This window comes from Notamacropus eugenii, chromosome 4 (genome assembly GCF_028372415.1).
Source record: "Notamacropus eugenii isolate mMacEug1 chromosome 4, mMacEug1.pri_v2, whole genome shotgun sequence".
Taxonomy (NCBI): domain Eukaryota; kingdom Metazoa; phylum Chordata; class Mammalia; order Diprotodontia; family Macropodidae; genus Notamacropus; species Notamacropus eugenii.
The window spans coordinates 198133149-198153366 of record NC_092875.1 but is presented as its reverse complement, the minus strand read 5'-3'; the positions used below and the strand labels follow the sequence as shown (position 1 = coordinate 198153366).

Sequence of the window (20218 nt, the reverse complement as noted above, 5' to 3'; positions counted from 1 at the left end):
GGTTCTGGAGTCTGAGGACCTGGGTTCAAATCCTATCCTTGTACAAGTTCCTTTATTTCCCTAGAGCTCAGTTTTCTCATCTGTAAGATGAAAGGGGTAGACTAGGTGGCTTCTGTGGTCTCTTCTGGCTCTAAATCTTCAATCCTAATAGTGGGAAATAATGAGTGACTTTAGGAACTCCTCCACCCACCCTCCAAAATCTCCCAAAACAAGAACAAAAAAATAAAACTATTCATGAACTACCTGATGTCTGGTTGTTACCCTAGCACAGTGGATGATCCTTTCTGAAACTGTGAGCCACATTATGTTCTAAAAACCCAAGAAGTACAAGGAAGGTCTTTATTTACTGCTTCCCTGTTTCCAGGGATCCTGTGCCTTCATTGTAGCAGGAGACATTCCAAAAATGTTACTTGGGAAACCAACATAAAGCACAAAGCCTTTCTTTTTTTTCTTTGAAAGATTATGACTTAAGCAAATGGGAAATAATATTTAATCCTTCAGCCCTCAGGTCGCTTTGGCTCTTCTTTGGCAGTGTTGGACTTCAACCAGGATGGATTGCCTGACCTGGCAGTGGGAGCCTCCTCAGTGGGAGCCGAGAAACTCACTTATAATGTAAGGTTACTTGTTTTCTGTCCATTCCCCACCCCCCTTACCCCTTCTTCATTTCTGAGGGGAAGTAAGAGAATTAAAAAGCCCAGGGATCATCAGTTAGATTCTGACGTTTATGATATTTACATAGTAATATGATAACCATTCATTTAGTCTTTATCCTACAATGTTAAATACCATCAGGGACACAGAAGAAACATAATACGTAGTCCCAGCTCTCCAGGCAGCTGTAGTTTTGTTAGGAAACTAAGACAGTTGGAGAGGAGCAAGACAGATGCAGTCTGCTCCCAAGGCAGCAACAAGATGTCACAAGGCACATATGAGAGGTGCCAGCCGGGTGCTGCAATCAATCTATTATGGAGTTCTAGTGGGAGAGAGATCCTGGAGGGCTGGAATCATCAGGAAGAGTATCATGGAGGTGCTGAGAGCTGAGCTGAGCCTGAGGATTGATAGGAGTTGCTTAGACAGCCTTTTCCTTGTTAACTTTATTTTTTTTTTTTTTATCAGAAGGGAACTGATGTCCCTAATTTTGGGGAAATGATCAGAACATTCTAAGTTTTCAAGAGAAGAAACCAGGATGCTCTGAGAACTAGATCTTTCTCAAAGTCATCAGTGATTATTATTCAACATTTTCTGGGGCCCTGACCCTATGAAAGACACACACAAAATTATTCAATACACAAATCTCTTTCTTTTATATCATTTAATTGATCTATCAGCATTTATTAAGCACCTACTATGTGTCAAGCATTGTGTTAAGCCTATGAATACAAAGAAAGGCAAAAACAATTTCCACCCTTAAGGAGCTCACATCCATTGGGGAGATAACATGTAAATGAGTGGGTACAGACAAGATTCATTTACCAAATGCTATTATCAAATGAGTTAGCATGTATAAAGCATTCTGCAAACTTTGAGACACTATATAAATCAAGCTATTGTTATTTCTGAAGTCTACACGTCTTTTTGGTCATTATCCAGGGGGCAGTATATGTCTTTTTCGGTGCCAAACAAGGAAAAATATCTTCTCAACCAAATGTCACCATTTCATGTCAGGTATGTCCATCTACTCCTAATGTATGTTTGGTACCTGCACCTGGTCTTCCATCAATGCCTCTTTGAGTTATGGAGGTGATCCTGGGTTATTTTAGGCTATACCAGTGAAGCAAGAGCTCAGGCAGTCCTATCTACTAGCTGGAAAGGCTTCAAATATGGGTCAGTTGGTGCACCATATGTTTGCTTTTCAAAGATTAACTTATTTAAATTTGGGAAGCTTTAACACCAGCTTGGGTGCAGAGTGATAAATTGTTTGGCAATAGTAACTCACTGGGATCATTTGTTTAGGTGTGGAGGGGTTGAAATCGGTGTCCATTGAAGGAATATGGGTGACCCTGATGAAATCCCAGATACTTGGCCTATCAAAGTATGTTTGGCCACTGTGACCAGACTTGTGAGGCTCCTTCTATTGCAAAGAACTCTCTATAGACTCAAAACATCTCCATGTATGAGTTAAAAGTTATTTTCTTTTCAGGACACATACTGTAATCTTGGCTGGACGCTCTTGGCAACAGATATCAATGAGGATGGTGCTCCTGACCTAGTGGTTGGGTCACCCTATGCACCCAGTGGAGGGAAGCAGAGGGGAATTGTGGCTGCATTCTATTCAGACCCCATCCAAAATGTCAAAGGTGATGCTTGCTAGTGGGATTGCCCAGTCTGCTGCGTATACATTACATATTCTTGTTCATTCCTTGTACTCCTCCCTTGGTGAAGAAGTCATATCATTGCCTTAACCTGTTGATACAGATAAACCCAGAGAATATAAAGGAGACTATGTACCCAAGATGTTAGCTTCTAGTTATAACTGAACTTTAACATACCATTTTCCTGTGCACTTAAATGAAAAGAGAATTCAGCAGTAGCTTTTTAACAAAGACTTTTCACTAGGCTAGGAAATGAAATATCATGAAGTGTCTAGAAAAGCAGTTATTTTTATTAATTGTTCTTCAGTTCTGGCAACGTACCTCAGTTTTGTTCCTTATATGAATTTCTTTCTTTTTTTTTTTTTAAAGCCAAAGAAAGACAAACTTTATTAAAGATTCACCATCTTGGGTTGGCTCTTAAGGAGCCTAAGCATTTGCAACACTTGTATTCACCAGCGGGCCAGATAGAATCTCAGCTAGACAGAGTCTGAACTGGATTGAATCTGAGCATCTTCATGGAGACAAGATGGAACTTAAATACAGAAAAGACTATAGGAGGGATCTGGGGGTGGTCTGGTAGTCTAGGGTAATGGAAGGAGGGGTTAGAGGAGAGTCTTGAGGAGAAGTCCAAGGAGGACCTCAGTGGGACTAGGGTGACTGTCAAGGATTGGAAACAGCTAGAGGCAATCAGGAGATATCAGACAATGGAGGGCTTGGGTGGGAAGCAGGTGGGGCAATCCAGAGATCTTGATAGGTGGGGTATGGGAATGAATACAGATCTTGATGGGAGTGGTCAGCAGCCTGGAGAAATGAGGTTTTGATGGGATCTAGGATGGGGGGGGGTGCAACCGAGACCTGAGCACCGAGATAATGAAAAGCCCATGGACTTCCTGAGACTTGAATAAGAAAGACCAGATTAAGTGGGAAGATTCAAGGGGAGCTCAAGGAGGCTCCCTGAGTCTGAACCCCATCATTCCCCCCTCAAACAGATTGGACCCAAATTCTTTTGGGGGAAAGGGCGAAGGTCTCAGCTTCTGAAACTGCTTCCTACTGGCAAGGGGGGGTAGAGCTGTCCCTGCCTTGATGGGTCTTGTTCAAGGGGTCAGACTTCAGAACCTGGGCGGTGCCAGGTTCAGTGGGCTGGACACCTTGGATTCAGTCGGAGGTTGGTATGTAGCCTAGACTGTCATCTGGAAGTTGATGGTTTGCACTCTGGAAGATAAACCTGGCAAAGACGTCAGGCAAATATACACCAAACAGGTACAAAAGGAGTATAAAGAAAAAACAATTTCCCTGGCATAAATGATAATTTCTCTGGAGAGAATCAAAGATGACTATGGCAAGGCCAAAACATAGAAGAGCATGTTTGATAGGGGAGTTTTTTGCTGTCAGATATTCCCTTTCTTTCCAGATTGCTCCATGGGTATGTAAAACAAGGAAAGCATATTTTGAGTAAATAGAAACATCAGCTGGCCTGGGGACAGGTCCTAAGGATTGGGTTAAGACTCCCAAAGCCTGTCCTCTCCTTTCATCAACATACAGAGTGAAAGGCTTTCCCAGATTGGGTAGGTCTAGTGATGGGGTGGTGGTCAAATTAGTTTTCAGAATCTCAAAAGCTTTAGCCTAGTCTGAGTCAGTGCCCTGAGTAGAGTCATAAAGGGGTTTAGCAATAAAACCAAAATTAGGAATCCAGAGTCTACAAAATCCAGTCATGCCTAAAAACACTCAAACTTGTTTTTCAGTGGCTGGAACAAGGATAGACAGGATTGTCCTTTTTCTCTCAGAGGTTAAGGAGAGAGAGGTGGACGTGAATTCATGGCCCAGATACTTTATGGACTGGTATACTATCTGGACTTTGTTCAAAGAGACCCTATAATCTTGAATGCCTAAGAAATTAAGGGCTCCTGTAGCAGCAGTCAAAGAACCCGTCTGGGTGGGGCTGCAAATAAGAATATCATGCACATACTGAATTAAGCTACTACCTGCTAGTTTCAGGTGCCTTAAATCCCTTCCCAAAGCCTGGCCAAATAAATGAGGGTTATCTCAAAAGCTTTAGGGCAAGACTGTCCATGTTAGCTGATATGGACTTGATTCCCCAGGAAAAGTGCATTCAAAAGCAAAAATAAATTTGTGAGTATTTTCCATTAGGCTTTTTTTGTGAGAAGGATTGCAGTGTTGCATGGAGATGAACAAGGGACTAGGATTCTATACTTAAGAAATTTTTCAATTAAAGGTTGTCGTTCTTCCCAGGTCTCAGGCTTAATCAGACACTGGCTGAGATGGGGAAGCACTTTAGGGTCTGGGAGGCTAACAACGTCTGGAGTGGCAGAAGTTGCTCGCCCTGGAATTCCCAGATCCCAAACAATTGGCTCGACTGTCTCCCACACTCTCAAGTGAACATGCGGAGATTTAGTGAACAGAGGGAAAAAGGAGATGGGAGGATTAACTAGAGAAAATTGGCTCCCCAATTTCACCATCAGGTCCCTTTCCAGCAAGAGGGCAGGGCTAGAGGAGGGCATAAGGAAGGAGTGTTTAAACAACAGATCCTCAAGTAGGCTGGGAAGGGGGTATGTCTGGAGACATTCCTTAGTTTCCCCTTCAATGCCTATGACCTGAGATGTCAGGGGGTGGCTAGGGCTAGAGTAACTGGTTAAAGCAGAAAATTTAGCCATGTTAAAGTGGGTAACCTTACCTTCAGCCTTCATTTTTGCCCAGGGCTTGACAAGAGAAGTGGAGAAAGTGGGAGCGCTGCCAGCACCCAGGCTTTCCTGTTGTTCCTAGTCTTGAGAAGACTGGAGGACGGTACTGGGGGACGGCTCCACCACTTTTCCAACCTGAGGGACAATCTTTCCTCCAGTGTCCTTCCTGATCACATGGGCATAGTTCCACAGGCTTCCATTCCTGGGGCTCCCTCTAGGGGGTGCCCTGGAGGGGCACTCCTTGGACCAGTGACCCTCCTTGTGGCAACAAAAGCAGATTTCCCCACTGCCCAAGTAGCCAGGCTTCCTCCAAGGGGGCACCCTGGAGGGGTGCTCCCTGGGTCTTTTCCTGGCCAAGGCAGCAGCCAAGAATTGAGCAAACTCCCTGGCCATTGCCCTTCTCCTTCGTTCTCTTTTCTCTGCTGCAATGAGGACTCTGTTGTTAAAGACTCCAAAGGCCATCTCCAGTAATTGGGCCTGAGGTGTTTGGGGTCTCATTGCCAATTTCTGCAGTTTCCTTCTAATATCTGGGACAGACTGATTAATAAATACATGCTAAAGATTGCTGCCCCTTCTACGGAGTCAGGATCCAAATTTGTATGCTTTTTAATAGCTTCTACTAGCTGGTCTTGAAAAAGGGCAGAGTTTTCCTTTTCTTTCTGAGTAATTTCCCTAACTTTTTGAAAATTTACTTGTTTTTGAAATGCAGTTTTTAGGCCTTCTAACAGGCAAATTACCATAAGATCTCTCTTTCCTCTATCCACACTCTTTTGATAATCCCATCCTGGGTCACTAGTGGGAACAGCAGCTGCTCCTGGGGGGTATTTTATGGGATCATTGCTAGCCATACAATCCCCAAACTTTTGGGCATGTTCCCAAATTCTCCCCTTCTCCTCAGTGGTACAACAGACAGAGAAAAGATTATGCAGATCCTTCCAAGAAAATTCAAATTGTAGAGATATATCCCTAAAATCCTCAGTAAACCTAGTGGGGATCTTCTGAGTATCTCCTTGATTTCTCTTTAACCTAAATGAGATACAGAGGATGTACTTCCCTCAAGGAAAAAAACCTTGTAGGCACTGTGGGGGCAGGGGCTTGGTCAGAGAGATAAGAAGTCCCAGTTTTCATGAGGGAGGGACTGGGGAATGCTGACTCAACTGGTTTGGGTTGCAAGGCCAGGGCACCTGGCTGGCAAGGAGAAAGATCACCTGGCACCTGAAGAGGTGAAGGGTTTAGAGGAAGAGATACCCCAGAGACTGCTGTAGGGGTGGGTCCTGAGGCCTGAGTGAATGTTGCCCCAGTGAGAGGGTTTGCAGTGGGAGGTACCTCAGCAAGACCTGTGGCTGGGAACTGAGCAGGGGTAGCCGAGGGGGGAGGGGCCGTGGGAGGAAATACAGGATAGGTAAATGAAGCAGGAATTGAGGGGGGTTGGGGTAGAGGAAAATGGAAAGGAAACCAAGGAAAGGAAGGAGTGGCCAAGGAGGGGGAGGTAGGAGGTCTTAGGGAAGGTAGGGGAGCAGTAGGAGGTTGGGGAGCTGGAGGGCTCTGGGGGGATTTGGGAGAGGGTAGGGGTTGGGATGGTGGTAACGGAGGTAGGGAAGGATGTGAGGTTGAGACCCTAGGAGCCATAAACAGGGGGTCATCCAAAACATCCAATTCACCCCCATTTCCCTTTTGTGGGGCAGCTGTAGCTACAAGCACCTTACAATCTTTTATGAGAATGGGGTCCTGAGAGAGTTTGACAAAGGCCCTTATGTAAGGTATTTCTATCCATTTTTCCTTTTGGAGACAATATAATTCTAACTGTAAAAGTGTATTACATTGTAAGGTCCCAAATATGGGCCATACTTCCTGGTCCTCTAGGTGATACTGAGGCCAAACTGTGTTGCAAAAGAACACCAACCTTTTCTTTTTAAGTTCTTTAGAGAAGCTAAATTTTTTCCAATTATGTAAGAGATATCCCAAAGGTGAATTTTTTGGAATTGAAGAGGATTGACCCATTACTTGGCATGGGACTGGAAGTCCCTCTCTCCATAAAGGAGGGACGTGGGAGTAAGCCTTGAGAAAAAAAAAAGAGGACAAAAAAAATTAACTGAGTTTTCCCTGATTCCCTAGCACCCAGGAAATCCAGAGAATTGGGCACCCACTTAACTGACGTTTCTCTAACTTCCTAGTGCCCAGGAAATTCAGAGAATTGTGCACTTGCTTAACTGACATTTTCCTAATTTCCTAGTGCCCGGGAAAGTCAGATAATTGTGCACACTTGCTTTGGAGGGTATGCCCAGGTCCACTGCCTCAAACACAGTCACTGGACTGACAACCTGAGTCTTTAACTCCCTAGTGCCCAGGAAATTCAGAGACTTTGCTTGATACTGGGACCTGAAGCCAGGACTGAAAATCTGCTTCCAAGGTGCTTGGAGAGTGAGAAGGGGATAGGGAGAGCAGGAAGCTTACATATGTTCCAGTCTTAGCAGAAAAACTTGAGATTAGCAGCTTTTCCTGGTCAGGGAACCATAAATGACGAGGTTTAGGGGTGCTGAGGACCCCCAAATACTGACAGTCTGAGTCCTGCTCAAATGAATTTGACTCAAGTCTTCTTAAAACCAAAGAAAGACAAAGTTTATTAAAGATTCACCGTCTTGGGTTGGCTCTTAAGGAGCCTAAGCATTTATAATGCTTGTATTCACAAGTGGGCCAGATAGAATCTCAGCTAGACAGAGTCTGAGCTGGATTGAATCTGAGCGTCCTTACATGAATTTCAAGGGCCATTGTTGTACCCAGGGTTGACTTGAAGAATGAAAAGGGGCTCTGCTAGAAATGGGCCCCCGAGATCTGCCAGATTTCAGAACCTCCAGATTTACAGGTCATCATAGCCTCCTAGTGAAAGTGACGGCTCTTGTCTTCTAGATCAACTGAATGTTGAAGAGGCTAATTGGATGGTAAAGGGGGAAGATGACTATGCCTGGTTTGGATATTCAATTCACAGTCTGAGCCTAAAGAACAGAACCCTATTATTGGTTGGGAGTCCAAGCTGGAAGAATATGAGTGGGTAAGCTCTGATCTTGAATTCTAGGACTGAGCTCGTGTCAGATGATTGTAAACTTACCATTGCTTGTGAGTCCTCTAGATGTAGAATTTTTCTAAGTAAACTCAGCACTTTTGAAAAAGAATCTTGTAGAATATATATCTGATAGATTTTAAAAATAGAAACCATTTTGGGGGGTATAGTTTGAGGTGTTTTCTCCTAGAAGCAGAAGGGATGGTTTGGTGCAGTAGAAATGGTGCTGAACCTTATATAGTCAGTTATAGGACCCAAGTTCACACCCCAACTGTGCCAATTACACTTGTGTGGTTTTACAGCCCTACTGTCCCCAGGCCAGTTAGGATTATGAGGGCTGAAGTGTGTGTGTGTGTGTGTGTGTATATGTGTGTGTGTGTGTGTGTGTGTGTGTGTATCTATCTTTCTCTTCCTCTCATATTCATTTCAGAAATAATCTTAACTAAATCCCATGGTAAATCTGGCTGGAGATAGCTGGGTTGCTGAGAATTGTGTGATTTGTTTCAGGCTAGGTAATACGTTCTACATCCGCGATGAGAAACAGAGCATTGGAAAGGTCTCTGGCTATTACCCACCAAGTAGGCAAAGTTGGTTTACTGTTTCTGGAGACAAGGTAGGAGATTCCTTCCAAGGAGAACTGCCATATCACACTCTGTCAAAGCAGAGCCATTTCACGTTGACAGTATTGCATTTTTTCAGGCAATGGAAAAACTAGGCACCTCGCTGTCAAGTGGTGTTGTGGAAGTCAATGGAGCCCCAAGACAAGTGCTGCTGGTTGGTGCCCCAACTCGTGGTATGTCAGGCATCACTTAATACTGCTTTCTATTAGTCAGATGGACTGACCAAACTAATATTTTTAAAACTCAGAGTTCAAGAGGTCATCTCTCAGTGGAGGACCTTGTTAGCAGATCCTGAGCACTGGTGCTTGCTTTTCAGGAAAATCATTTCATTCTCTTTTAGGAGGAAGATTAATCCACAAGAGTCAATGGCTTGGCTACTTTTCACTGTCTAACCTTAGGCAAATAACTTAATTTCCCTGGGCTTCATGTTCTTCATCTGTAAAATGAGGTTGGACTAGATTCATCCATGAGAGTCATAAGTGGCTTTTTTTCTGATCATTATAGTAGGAACATAGAATTATACCATTAAAAAAACCTTAAATGTCTATGGATCCTGGCACTTACATCGCCATATATTGGCTCTGCTGGAATTCTCTCCTTTCCAGAATGAGAAGCCCTGGTTCCTAACCTTTTTTTTTTTTTAATTTTCAACACCCTATTATTATTTTGCAATTTCCCCTCTTCCCCCAAATATGTCTTTAACTACTATGCAGTTTAAGACATTTATAAAGTCAGGGGTGGGGAACCTGGGTCCTGAAGGTCACATGTGGCCTTCTAGGTCCTTGGGTGCGGCCTTTCCATGGAGTCCAAGTTTTACAGAACAGATCCTTGTATTAAGGGGATTTGTTCTGTGAAGTTTGGATTCAGTCAATGGGAAGCACTTGAAGACTTAGAGGGCTACATGAGGCCTTGAGGTGGCAGGTTCCCCAGCCCTGGATAGTTTCATTAAGTTTATTTTAAAAATTAAAGTGGATTTGAGTTCATTTCGTTTTTAGAAATTTGAGCCACCCACAACTTCCTTGGGTGCTACAACAATAATACTAGTCCATTTCTCTATAGTGCTGTGAGGTTTACAAGATATTTTCCTCATGGTAGTCTTGTGAGGTGAGTAGTTTCCTGTTTTACAGATGAGAAGATGAAGTCTCAGAGAATTCATGATCCAATTGCTGGTAAACGTCAGTGCACGAATCTGAGCCCATGCATGTCACCTGATCCTGAATCTAGTGCTATTTAAGTATGAAAATTACTGTGCTAGGCTTAAATTGGTGAAGAGTCAGAGGAGGCAGGCATATATGTGCTGGAAAGAACACTGGAGGGGAGGGGAAGGGAGGCTGAATCAGTTGATCACTAAGGTATTCTAGTGCTGGGATCCTCTGACTGTTTAAATTGATCTAATAATAGATGGATTGGAAATTAATGATATAAATAAGGATTTGGAGTCAAAATGCCTGTGTTTGAATCACGGCGCTGCCACTTTTCTACTGCAAACCTAAGGTGAACCATTTAATTTCTCTGAGCCTCTCGTTCTTCATGTGTAACGTGAGAAGGTTGGCCTAGATGACTTCTAACACCCCTTCCAGCTTGAAGTCTTGGGATCTCAGTCAATATTCCCTCCAAGATTCAGCTCTGGTTTTAGAACCAATGTAAATGAAGCTTTTGTCAGTAAAGAGGATGCTATGTACTTCAAAAATGTAACTACCTTGGGAGGATGTTGAAGTTACAAATTATTGTGGTTTTACTACTTTGATGATAAAAATTTCACTTGAGTAAGATTATTCTGAAATTATTAACATCACATTTATAGAAATGCTAAACTCTGACTCTAAGAAATGTCCCCTTGTATGTAGAGTAATTGTAGTTGTGTCTAACTCTTTTATGACCCCCATTTAGGGTTGTCCTGGTAATGATATTGTAGTGATTTGCCTTTTCCTTCTCTAGCTCATTTTTCCAGGTGAGGAAACTGAGGCAATTAGGGTTAAGTGACTTGCTCAGGATCATACAGCTAGTAAGAGTCTCAGGCCAAATTTGAACTTAGGTTTGAATTCCTGACTCCAGGCCTGGCACCCTTTCCACCAATCAGTCACTTTTGTATAGTAAAACCATATTTATTTGGTGACACTAGGAAATGAGGTGTTCTAAATGAGGGAATTTTTCAGATAATTGAACTCTCTTAAGGCACCAACACTTTTAAAAAACACTTTTAATCACCTCTCATAGTTCATCTTTCTACACACTTGCCTGCTTTAGTAAACAGAGTACACCAAATATCTTTCTCAACATCCATTACTGTATAAACTGGACAACAGTGATCCCTTCTGTGTTCTTGTCTGAGGTTATTTGCTTCTATGCTAAGTGGCCCCAGGTTCCTGTACTTTTCTTGTTAGTATTTTATTTTTGTTCTTCCTTTTTGGCTGTTTTTGTGGGTCTTGTTTTCAAGCAACCCCCAGGAAGTTTCTAACTGGTAGTCTGCTATAAGCTGAGGCAGAATTGAAGACTGCCCAAGAAAATCATATAATTAAGTTTGGTGAGTAAGTTACATTGATTTTACACACAGTACTACATCATTAGCTCTGGTGTAAGGGCTTGAAGACAATTCCAATCTTTTCTTAAGAAACCAGGAAACCAACATGCCTAACCCTAGTTTTGCAATATCCTAGAGTATTGCAATAGTACTTATTTTATTGAGAGCACAAACATGTTCAAGCAAAATAAATTTTAATTCATACACATTTAAATGACAACTTTTTTTCTTGTTACTCAAAGGTCTTCTTTGTTCAACTTTTTGGATTTATGCCATTTTGGATCATTGAGGTGGTACAAAGTTCTACTGTCAAATAACTGGGGGCAGATACTCTCTTGTCTCAAATTTCTCCCCACTCCTACCTATCCTCCATTTAGCCACTAAAGTGATTGCAGATCTGATCATGTTACTGCCCTCTTCCCCTTCCCCTCATGTACCTTGTAGCAAAAGCCAATTTTCTAAAAACTAGAACTTTCTAACAGTAGGTTGTCTGCCTCATAAAAAGTAGTGAGTTCCCAGTCACTTGAGGTATTCAAGAAGCATCTGTAAGGGATATTATAGATTGGAGTTTTGCACTGGGTGAAAGATTAGACTAGATGATCAATTAAGAGCCCTCCCAAATTTAGAATTCTCTGCTTAGGTTAGTTTCATAATATGACATCTTAAATCTAAGCCTTAATACTTTCTAAGTTGTTCCATTTTCATTTTTTGCTATTGTTTCAGATGACAAGTCTAAAATGGCATTCTTATCCATGACCCTGCACCAGGGAGGCAATACTCAGATGTATGACTTAACAGCTGAGACAGGGCCCTCGCTACTTGGCACCTTCAGTGGCGACAGGCGTTTCTCCCGCTTTGGAGGGATTGTACACTTAAGGGACCTGGACAATGATGGATTGGGTAAGAAGGTGACACAAACTTGAGCCAAGGAGTCAGATTCTTTTACTCAATGGAGCCGTTCCCCAGTAGAGACCCCTCCCTAGGAGCTGTGCCACCCACCTGAACTCAGACAACTTAATGAGAATTGACAGCATCTAGTTCAACCCTATCATTTTGGAGAGGAGGAAACTCAGGCCCAGAGATGGTATGATTTGCCCAAGGTCACCCAGATAGTTAAATTGGCTGCTCAGTAATGCAGAGGCTGTTTTGATAATAATTCTGAGCCTAATTAGGCCCAAACCAAATTGTGGAACAATGGCTATGTTCAGAATCTCCACCCTATTAACTGATGACGAATAATGAAATGTGAAAAGAGCATCTATCTTAGGCTAAGACTGGATGATTGCAAGGCAGGGTAAGGAGTGTGTTGGATAAGGAAATAATGATTAGTGTGAGGATTTAAAACAAAACATGATTCTCTTTCTCCCTAACCCTTTCCTCCCTTCCTTACCTTCCCCACTACTGTAGAGGACAACATCATCTTCCCAGGCCCTCACTATATCTCATCACCACCACCCCCACCACCACCCCCATATCTAATCTGTTGCCAAGGCTTTCCTTTGCAACATTTCTCAAATTCTTCCGTCTCTCCTCTGAAACTGCCACCAATCTAGTGCAGGCCCTCGTCCCTTCATGTCTGTATTACAGTAGCCTGTTGGTGGGTTGGCATGTCTCAAGTCTCTCCCCACTCTAATCTATGCTCCATTTAGCCACTAAAGTAATTGCAGATCTCATCATATTACTGCCCTCTCCTCCATGCCTTCCTTATTAAAATTCAGTGACTCCCCTTTGCCCCCAGCATCAAATACAAAATGCTCTGGCATTCAAAGCCCTTCATAACCTAGCCTCTTCCTACTTTTCCAGTTTTCTTACACTATACTCCCTGATAAGTACTCTTCCATCTAGTGACACTGGCCTCCTGGCTGTTGCAAGAACAAAACAGTCCATCTCTCAACTCGAGGCATTTTTTCTGGCTGTCTCTCATGTCTGGAACACTCTTCTTCCTCCCTGGCTTCCTTTAAGTCTCAGCTAAAATCCCACCATCTACAGGAAGTCCTCCCCAAGCTCTCTTATTTTGCTGCCTTCTCTCTGTTAATTATTTCCTATTTATACAACGTATAGCTTGATTTGTATATATTTGTTTGCATGTTGTTAGATTGTGAGCTACCTGACACTTTTTTGCCTCTTTTTGTATCTGGCACATAGTAGGTGCTTAATAAATGTACGTCAATTCATTGAGGCCTCTTCCCCTTGTGTTTAATGCTTACAGATGAGCTCATCATATCAGCCCCTCTGAGGACAGGGGACATCATAGGTGGGCTGCTCGGTGGGGAGGATGGCCGGGTTTACATTTACAATGGCAGGAATGTTTCACTTGGTGATGCCACAAGCAAATGCAAATCCTGGATCTCTCCATGTCCTGAAGAAAAGGTAAGTCACCTACATGTCCTCCCACAAAATCCTACCAGTTGGGTGGTCAGCTAGCTACCGCGTCCCTCTTAATACAGTCAAGTTTTGATGTTGTAACACTTCATGAAAAACTAAATGAACTCCTTCCTGGTGCTTGATGACTGTAGGGCCTTTATTGTCTGTGTTATTCATGTCTAAGGCACTTGACTACTGGAAGAAGCATTTAACAAACACACGTAACATATACAGTAGTACATCCAGCATACTGGCTGAGGGGGAAATCATAAAGTGTCTTAGCATTTCAGTCACAACTCTGACAAGATCCCATGGTCAATGGACAGAGACTGACCACTCTGAAGGTCAAATCTGTAAAGATCCTTTACCTCCCAGTTTTAGCATCATAGATTCAGAGCTGGTAGGACCTTGTAGTCCAGTTCCCTCATTTTACAGATGAGAAGACTGAAGCTCAGGAAGAGGAAATGATTTGCCTGTCATATAGGTAGTAAGTTGAGGGGCAGGATTTGAATCCAAGGCCTCAGACTTTGAATCCATTAATCTTCCCATGAATCCAGTCTATTCCCTTCTTTAGGATGAGTTCCTTTGTCTTCCATTTCCTGGGTGTTTGTACTGTGGCCATCACATAAAATTTGTTCTTTCGAATCTATCTATGTGTATCATAATGACTGTAATATTGTGTTTCCCACTCCTTTCTTTTCTTTCAGGCTCAGCATGTACTGATTTCTCTTGAAGTGAGTATCTCTTGAAGCATTTTTGAGAGAGAAATGGACTACCATTTTTCTTTCTACTTGAATTTGTTGTAACATGACAAGTTTTTTAAAAGACCATTAATGCACAAACTGTGTTTTATAGGAAAGTTCAAGATTCGGGAGCTCTGTGGTCACCGTTAAATCAAAGACAAAGGTGAGAACAACACACATACACACACATGCATATGCATCAGCTTTCTTTTTTCTTATTATTCTTAATATTTAGGAAGAGTATCTTTCAGCCTACCAGTCAATTGGTCAACAACTATTAAGCACCTACTGTGTGCCAGGTGCTATGCTAGGTTCCAGTAACACAAATACAAAGAATTAAACAATCTCTACTTGCAATGATCTTACATTCCAATATAAACTTATGGCATCAGTCATTCATACAAGCAAATATTTATTACTTGCATAACCCTGTATATCTTGACAGGGCTTATTTCTGGCAAGTTTTTGATCACAGATCAAAAACTGAAGGGTACCTTATGAGTCTTATAATGCAACATGCCTCATTACACAGAGGGGAAAACTGAGGCCCAGGGAGGTCAAATGATTTTCCCAAGGTCACACAGGTAGTGTCAGTGGCAAGATTGGAACTCATGTTCTCTGACTCTAGAACCAGCATTTTCTTCATCTATATCATGCTTGCTGGCCTGAATTCCTTGGAACAAACTGCAAAGTGTGTTGGCAGCTCTATTTTAGGGCTGCAGGGTTTAGACAAATCTGGGGCCATTCTTGTACCCGAATTTTTCTCCCTAAGAATGCTTAACTTCATATTCTAACATTTTTGGTACAGTAGTTGTATCAACCAGGTCATCCAGGACCAATGAATCCTGTGGTTAGCTGGGTTCCAAATTCAAGAAGGTAAGGTTAGGTTGCCCTCTATTTCCGGTACTTCTTTAGTCTATGAACTTGATACATGAAAATTTGAACCATAGGATTTAGAGCTGGGAGGGACTGTGGAGGTGATGTGGTTCAAAGCCCTCATTTACAGATGAGGAAACTAGGTAGTTGAAAGATTTGTCCAGGGTCACATTGGTAGGAAGTAACAGAGCAACGAACATTCTTTCTACTACTCCACAGATTCATACAAAAGGTTGAATTAAAATGATTAATTGCACAAAAGAATTCTGTAATTTACAAAAATTCTTACCTTAGGAGTTCTTAAAATTGCCAGTTCCTCTCAGGTATTTAAAATTTGGTTTAATTTTACAAAATTCTGACAGTCATAGATGTTTCCAGGAACACATTTGTTGTGTAAAATGAATAATACTTATAAATAAATTCTTTTATTATTTTCATTTTTTGAGGAGTCACACAGCTGGTGAGTTTTAGGTATCTGAACACAAATCTCTACTTCAAGACCAGAGTTTTTCCAACAATATAAGCAGCTAGGTGGCAAAGTGGGCAAGAATGTTGAACCTGTCAGGAGTCAGGAGACCTGAATTCAAATTTGGCCTTAGATACTTCCTAACTGTATGAGCTGGGTGAATTTGCCTGCCTCAGATTCCTCATCTGTAAAATAGGGATAATAATACCACCTACCTCCCAGGGCTGTTATGAGGATAAAATGAGATAGTATTTGTAAAATCTTTTGTAAACCTTAAATCACTATATTAAATGCCAGCTACTACCACTACTTCTACTTTCACTATTACTACTGCCACTGTTATCACCACCACCACCACCACCACCACCACTACCACCTCTACTACTACTACCATTACTACTACTACTACTACTACTACTACTACTACTACTACTACTACTACTACTACTACTACTACTACTACTACTACTACAGCTTTAATTTTTTAAAGTAGAGGCCCTACCATATGCACAGGACTGCCCTAAGAGGTCCCTTTCAACTTTGAAGTTCTGTGATTCTGTGCTAAAGGAGATGCTAAAGGTGTGTGTGTGTGTATGGTACATTCTTTTATTGAAATTTAGTAGTTTAACAAGATCAGAACAACATATAATTCAGTGGAAAGGACACTGGACTTTTGAGTCCGAAGCTCTCTGACCTTGGGCAAATCACATTGCCTCTCTGTACCTCAGTTTTTCTATCTATAAAAATGAGGGGTTGGGACTAGATAATCTTTATGATCCCTTCTAGCTCTAGCATTCTTTTAACTAATATAACTGTACAGCACTGAGGTTAGAGTCAGGAAGACTCATTTTCATGAGTTCAGATACAGCCTCAAGTACTTAGGCAAGTCAGTTAATCCTATTTGCCTCAATTTCCTCATCTGTAAAATAAGCTGGAGAAGGAAATGGCAAACCACCCCAGTATCTTTGCCAAGAAAACCCCAAATGGGATCAGGAAGAGTCAGACATGACTGAAATGACCAAACAACCACCACAAAGTTTAGGAATGAGATAGGACTGGATACCAAATAATGGACTTGGGACATCCAGTGAAGGAGCTGGAGTAGTTGGGGAAGGTGTTTGAATGAGATGGGCCTTAACCTAGACCTTGAAGGATCAGAAAGACTTAAAGAGGCAGGGAACAGATAGGCAAAGGAACTTATGGGAATGGGAATTTAAATGAATTGGGTACATTGGGCCAACAAGGCCAGAGTTAAATGGGAAGGTCTTTATGCCGATGTCCTTGTAGAACACCCACGCTGATGTTTCTACCTCTCCATTGGCATCTGTACAGAGGTGAGGACATGAACTCCACTCAGCCATCTTTCAAACAACTTCAATCCTAGAAAACAGCCAGGTTGCAATGAAGACTATAGGTTTGTGCTCCAGGCTTTTTAGTTTGGTTGGGAATATAAGATCATAGATATATAACTGGAAGAGACCTCAGAGGCCATTGAATTTGATGCCTTTATTTTAAAGAAAAGGGATCTGGGGAGGCTAAGTGACTTATCTAAGGTCATATAGCTTGTAAGTGACAGAGCCAGGATTCAAATCCAGGTCCTCTGACTTCACAATCAGTACCCTGCATTTTTTACACTGCCTTGATGGAACTAGATGAAAAGCATACTTTACTGAAAAGTCAACGGTATTTGATCTGAGTTTTCCTAGAAGAAAGAGATTTAAGGTTCTTCTCCTCCTACTTGGTGAATGCCACACATTCTTTATGCCAGAAATGGGAAAACAACTTTTTTTGTTGTTGCTGCGGAGTGGTTTTAATCTTGTCTGACTCTCTGTGACCCCGTTTGGCTATGACTTTTAGTTGTTTCAGAAAGTCAAATCTGTCCTTAAAGGATAATAATTTACTACCACTGCAGTTATTCAAAGGAATGCGTTGCAAGTTCTGAAGGCATTCCAAAGGATATTCTTTATTAAACAAACAAACAAAACCCCCAACCCCAGCGGTATTATTACTTTATAGTCTTCCCTCCTTACAGGCCACTTTGTTAATTCAATCCCTCATTGAAACCAGTACCATCCTGGGCCACATGAATCCGGGGTTGTGGGGGACCGCATACTGGGAAGCACCCTTACTATTAATGCCATTGTCCTTTATTCTTTCTTTTTCATTTCTTCATTATGGATCTGGAAAGGAATCAGCTACTTCCTCAGTAGCATCTCGGACTCTTTTAGGGCTTATGAGCATTTGGAATTGTGGCTGGAACTCCAGCCACAGCTATTCTGACTGTCCTGTCTTGTGTCCTCACAGAATCAAGTTGTCGTTGTTGCTGGGAGGAGTTCCATGGGAGCCAGACTGGCCGGGACGCTTCACATCTACGATCTGGGAGTCAACTAGTGACCCTGCCTACCCCTGTCCTTTTTATGGAGAGGCCTCTGACATATGGATGAAGTGAAGTGGAGCCACTGTGAAGTATCATTTAGGTGGAGTTCCTGGGGAGGCAGGGAAAAGATAGGAAGAGCATCAGGCAACTGGGAATTGTGAAACCTTCAATTACATGACTCGACCATACTATGAAATAGCAGAAACTCCTCTTGCACACATCCCCCTTTCCAATCTGGTTCCTCATTCCCCCTGGCATCTGATGTGTCTTCCTGCTCTTCTGAATGCGGTTCAGCTAGGGAAAATTACTCTCTCTAGGCCTGTTTCCTCATCTACAAAATGAGCAATTTGGGTTAGGCGGCTTCTAAGATCCCAGATCTAAATCTAGGAGCTGACTATTGCCAAACCTTTCCTCCTTCCACTTATCTGTGTAGCCCTTCCCTGTTCCTGGGATGGTCTTCTCGTCTTTACCTATTTGGCAAGTCTTGAAAATTTGCTTCTTCCTTTAGGGAAGCTTAATTGATCACTAAGGAGAGAGTATAAAGGGAAACTGGGGAAGGGTGGTGCAGAGAGGAATCACAGGAGCTGATTACCCCCAAATCCTAAGACCATTGTTTTCTGCCAGTGGTTTTGAAATCTTAAATGGTATGTGGCTAGTGATATTAGCATATGTGTAGCTATGTAAAGTGAATAGGCAACAAGAAAAAAAAAATTAATGTCTGGGTCAACTGCCTGAAAACTTGAGGTCACATTTCCCCATTTACTGACATTTTTGAATTCTTTTTATTTTCCAGTGTTTCAATAGATCTGTGATGTCATTAATATGAGTATCCACTCCAACAAAGGAGATGATTACCTATTCATGCCTACCCATACAGGGTAACTCATGAATTCAACAGAATTCTCTTTATAAGAATGAAGATATCTTTAAGGTTATGAACAGTGAAAAGCAAATATTAAAACTGAAGATAATGAGGCCCCTCTGGGTATTCTACAAATTCTACCAAGGTAGCCAAGGATGAGGATAAGGTTAGGCCCTCAAACTACTATCTTTTCATTCTCTTTCTCTTAGAAGTACCTTAAACAGGGTTGTGGCTTAGTAGGCAGGATAGCCTTAATAGTAGTGTAGATTCTGAATGGAGCTAGCACCATGAGCAGCCAGGCAGAATATATGGGAGCTAGCCTACGGTGATGACTGGATTTGGTGTTCCAGGCTCCCTTCCAGCAAACTGTACTATCATCTGTCCCAGACTATATTTAACTGCCAGTATTGAGAAATCCATATATTGACTTTAAAAGTCATGTATGATAATAGCAGAGTAAAACTAAAAAATATCCAACACAAAGACTTTACTAAAGAATGGGGGTTGGGAAGGTGGAAAGAGAAGAAAGTAACTTGGAAGAGTTATGCATGATGATAGTATCAGTTGTTCTGTACTATCCTGGAGGAACTATGACCCTGGTGAGATTAGCACAGTTATTTTGGGTGGCCTAAACACTTCAGGAGTAAGTCATTATAAATATGAGGAATATTTCCTAGCTTCTCTAATAGCAAAGTGTAGGGTAAGAAGAGATCCCAGGCAGAATACAGTCTAAGGATAGGGGTGGTAAAAGAGAAGAGACAAATAAAAGGCAAATAAAAACGAATAAGATAACACTGTAGGTATACTGATGCATAATCTAAAGTGACCCCTGACCTAGGTTTCCTGGGGAAGAGGAAGGTGACCTCTTCCCTGGAATAGCAGTTGCCAACAAGAAATTCCATGTTATGTACTTCATATGAGAACAACAAAAACAAAAGCTGACATGTAAAACACTACAGATGTAACTACACCTGGCAGTCCGAGATAGTTACCTTTTTAAAATTCCTTAAACTGTGCCACAAATAAAGTATTACTGAACAAAGACACTGCTATGGGAGTACTGTTCTCTGTGCCATCTTACATTATACTGGAGTTTTTGTTATTAAAATTCAAAGGGAATTTACTAATCAGGTGACCATAAACTGCCCAGCAGTGGCAATTTCTATACCTAACGATTGTTAAGTATTCTTCGTTAACTGTTTTAACTCCTGGAGATTCCTGGCCATCAATACAGGCTTCATACACTACCCTACTTCCCCAAAACTTTGTTACTCTGCTTCACAGAAGAGAAATGCTTTCTTTGAATATGGCCCATAATTA

The 20218-nt window shown here is 41.9% G+C and overlaps 1 protein-coding gene across 3 annotated transcripts in view; it reads left to right on the top strand.

Moving 5' to 3' along the window:
* The window catches only part of GPLD1 (glycosylphosphatidylinositol specific phospholipase D1), a 70820-nt gene extending 50878 nt beyond the window's left edge, over positions 1–19942 (top strand). For all 3 annotated transcript variants that reach the window (XM_072603963.1, XM_072603961.1, XM_072603962.1), the window contains 11 exons: positions 502–612; positions 1591–1665; positions 2141–2297; positions 7919–8060; positions 8577–8682; positions 8769–8862; positions 11934–12110; positions 13420–13580; positions 14282–14308; positions 14430–14480; positions 17964–19942. In XM_072603963.1, the coding sequence (XP_072460064.1) occupies positions 502–612; positions 1591–1665; positions 2141–2297; positions 7919–8060; positions 8577–8682; positions 8769–8862; positions 11934–12110; positions 13420–13580; positions 14282–14308; positions 14430–14480; positions 17964–18050 (1188 nt within the window). In that variant the 3' untranslated portion in view covers positions 18051–19942. The remainder of the gene's footprint in view (positions 1–501; positions 613–1590; positions 1666–2140; positions 2298–7918; positions 8061–8576; positions 8683–8768; positions 8863–11933; positions 12111–13419; positions 13581–14281; positions 14309–14429; positions 14481–17963) is intronic.
* Positions 19943–20218: the final 276 nt, after the last annotated feature.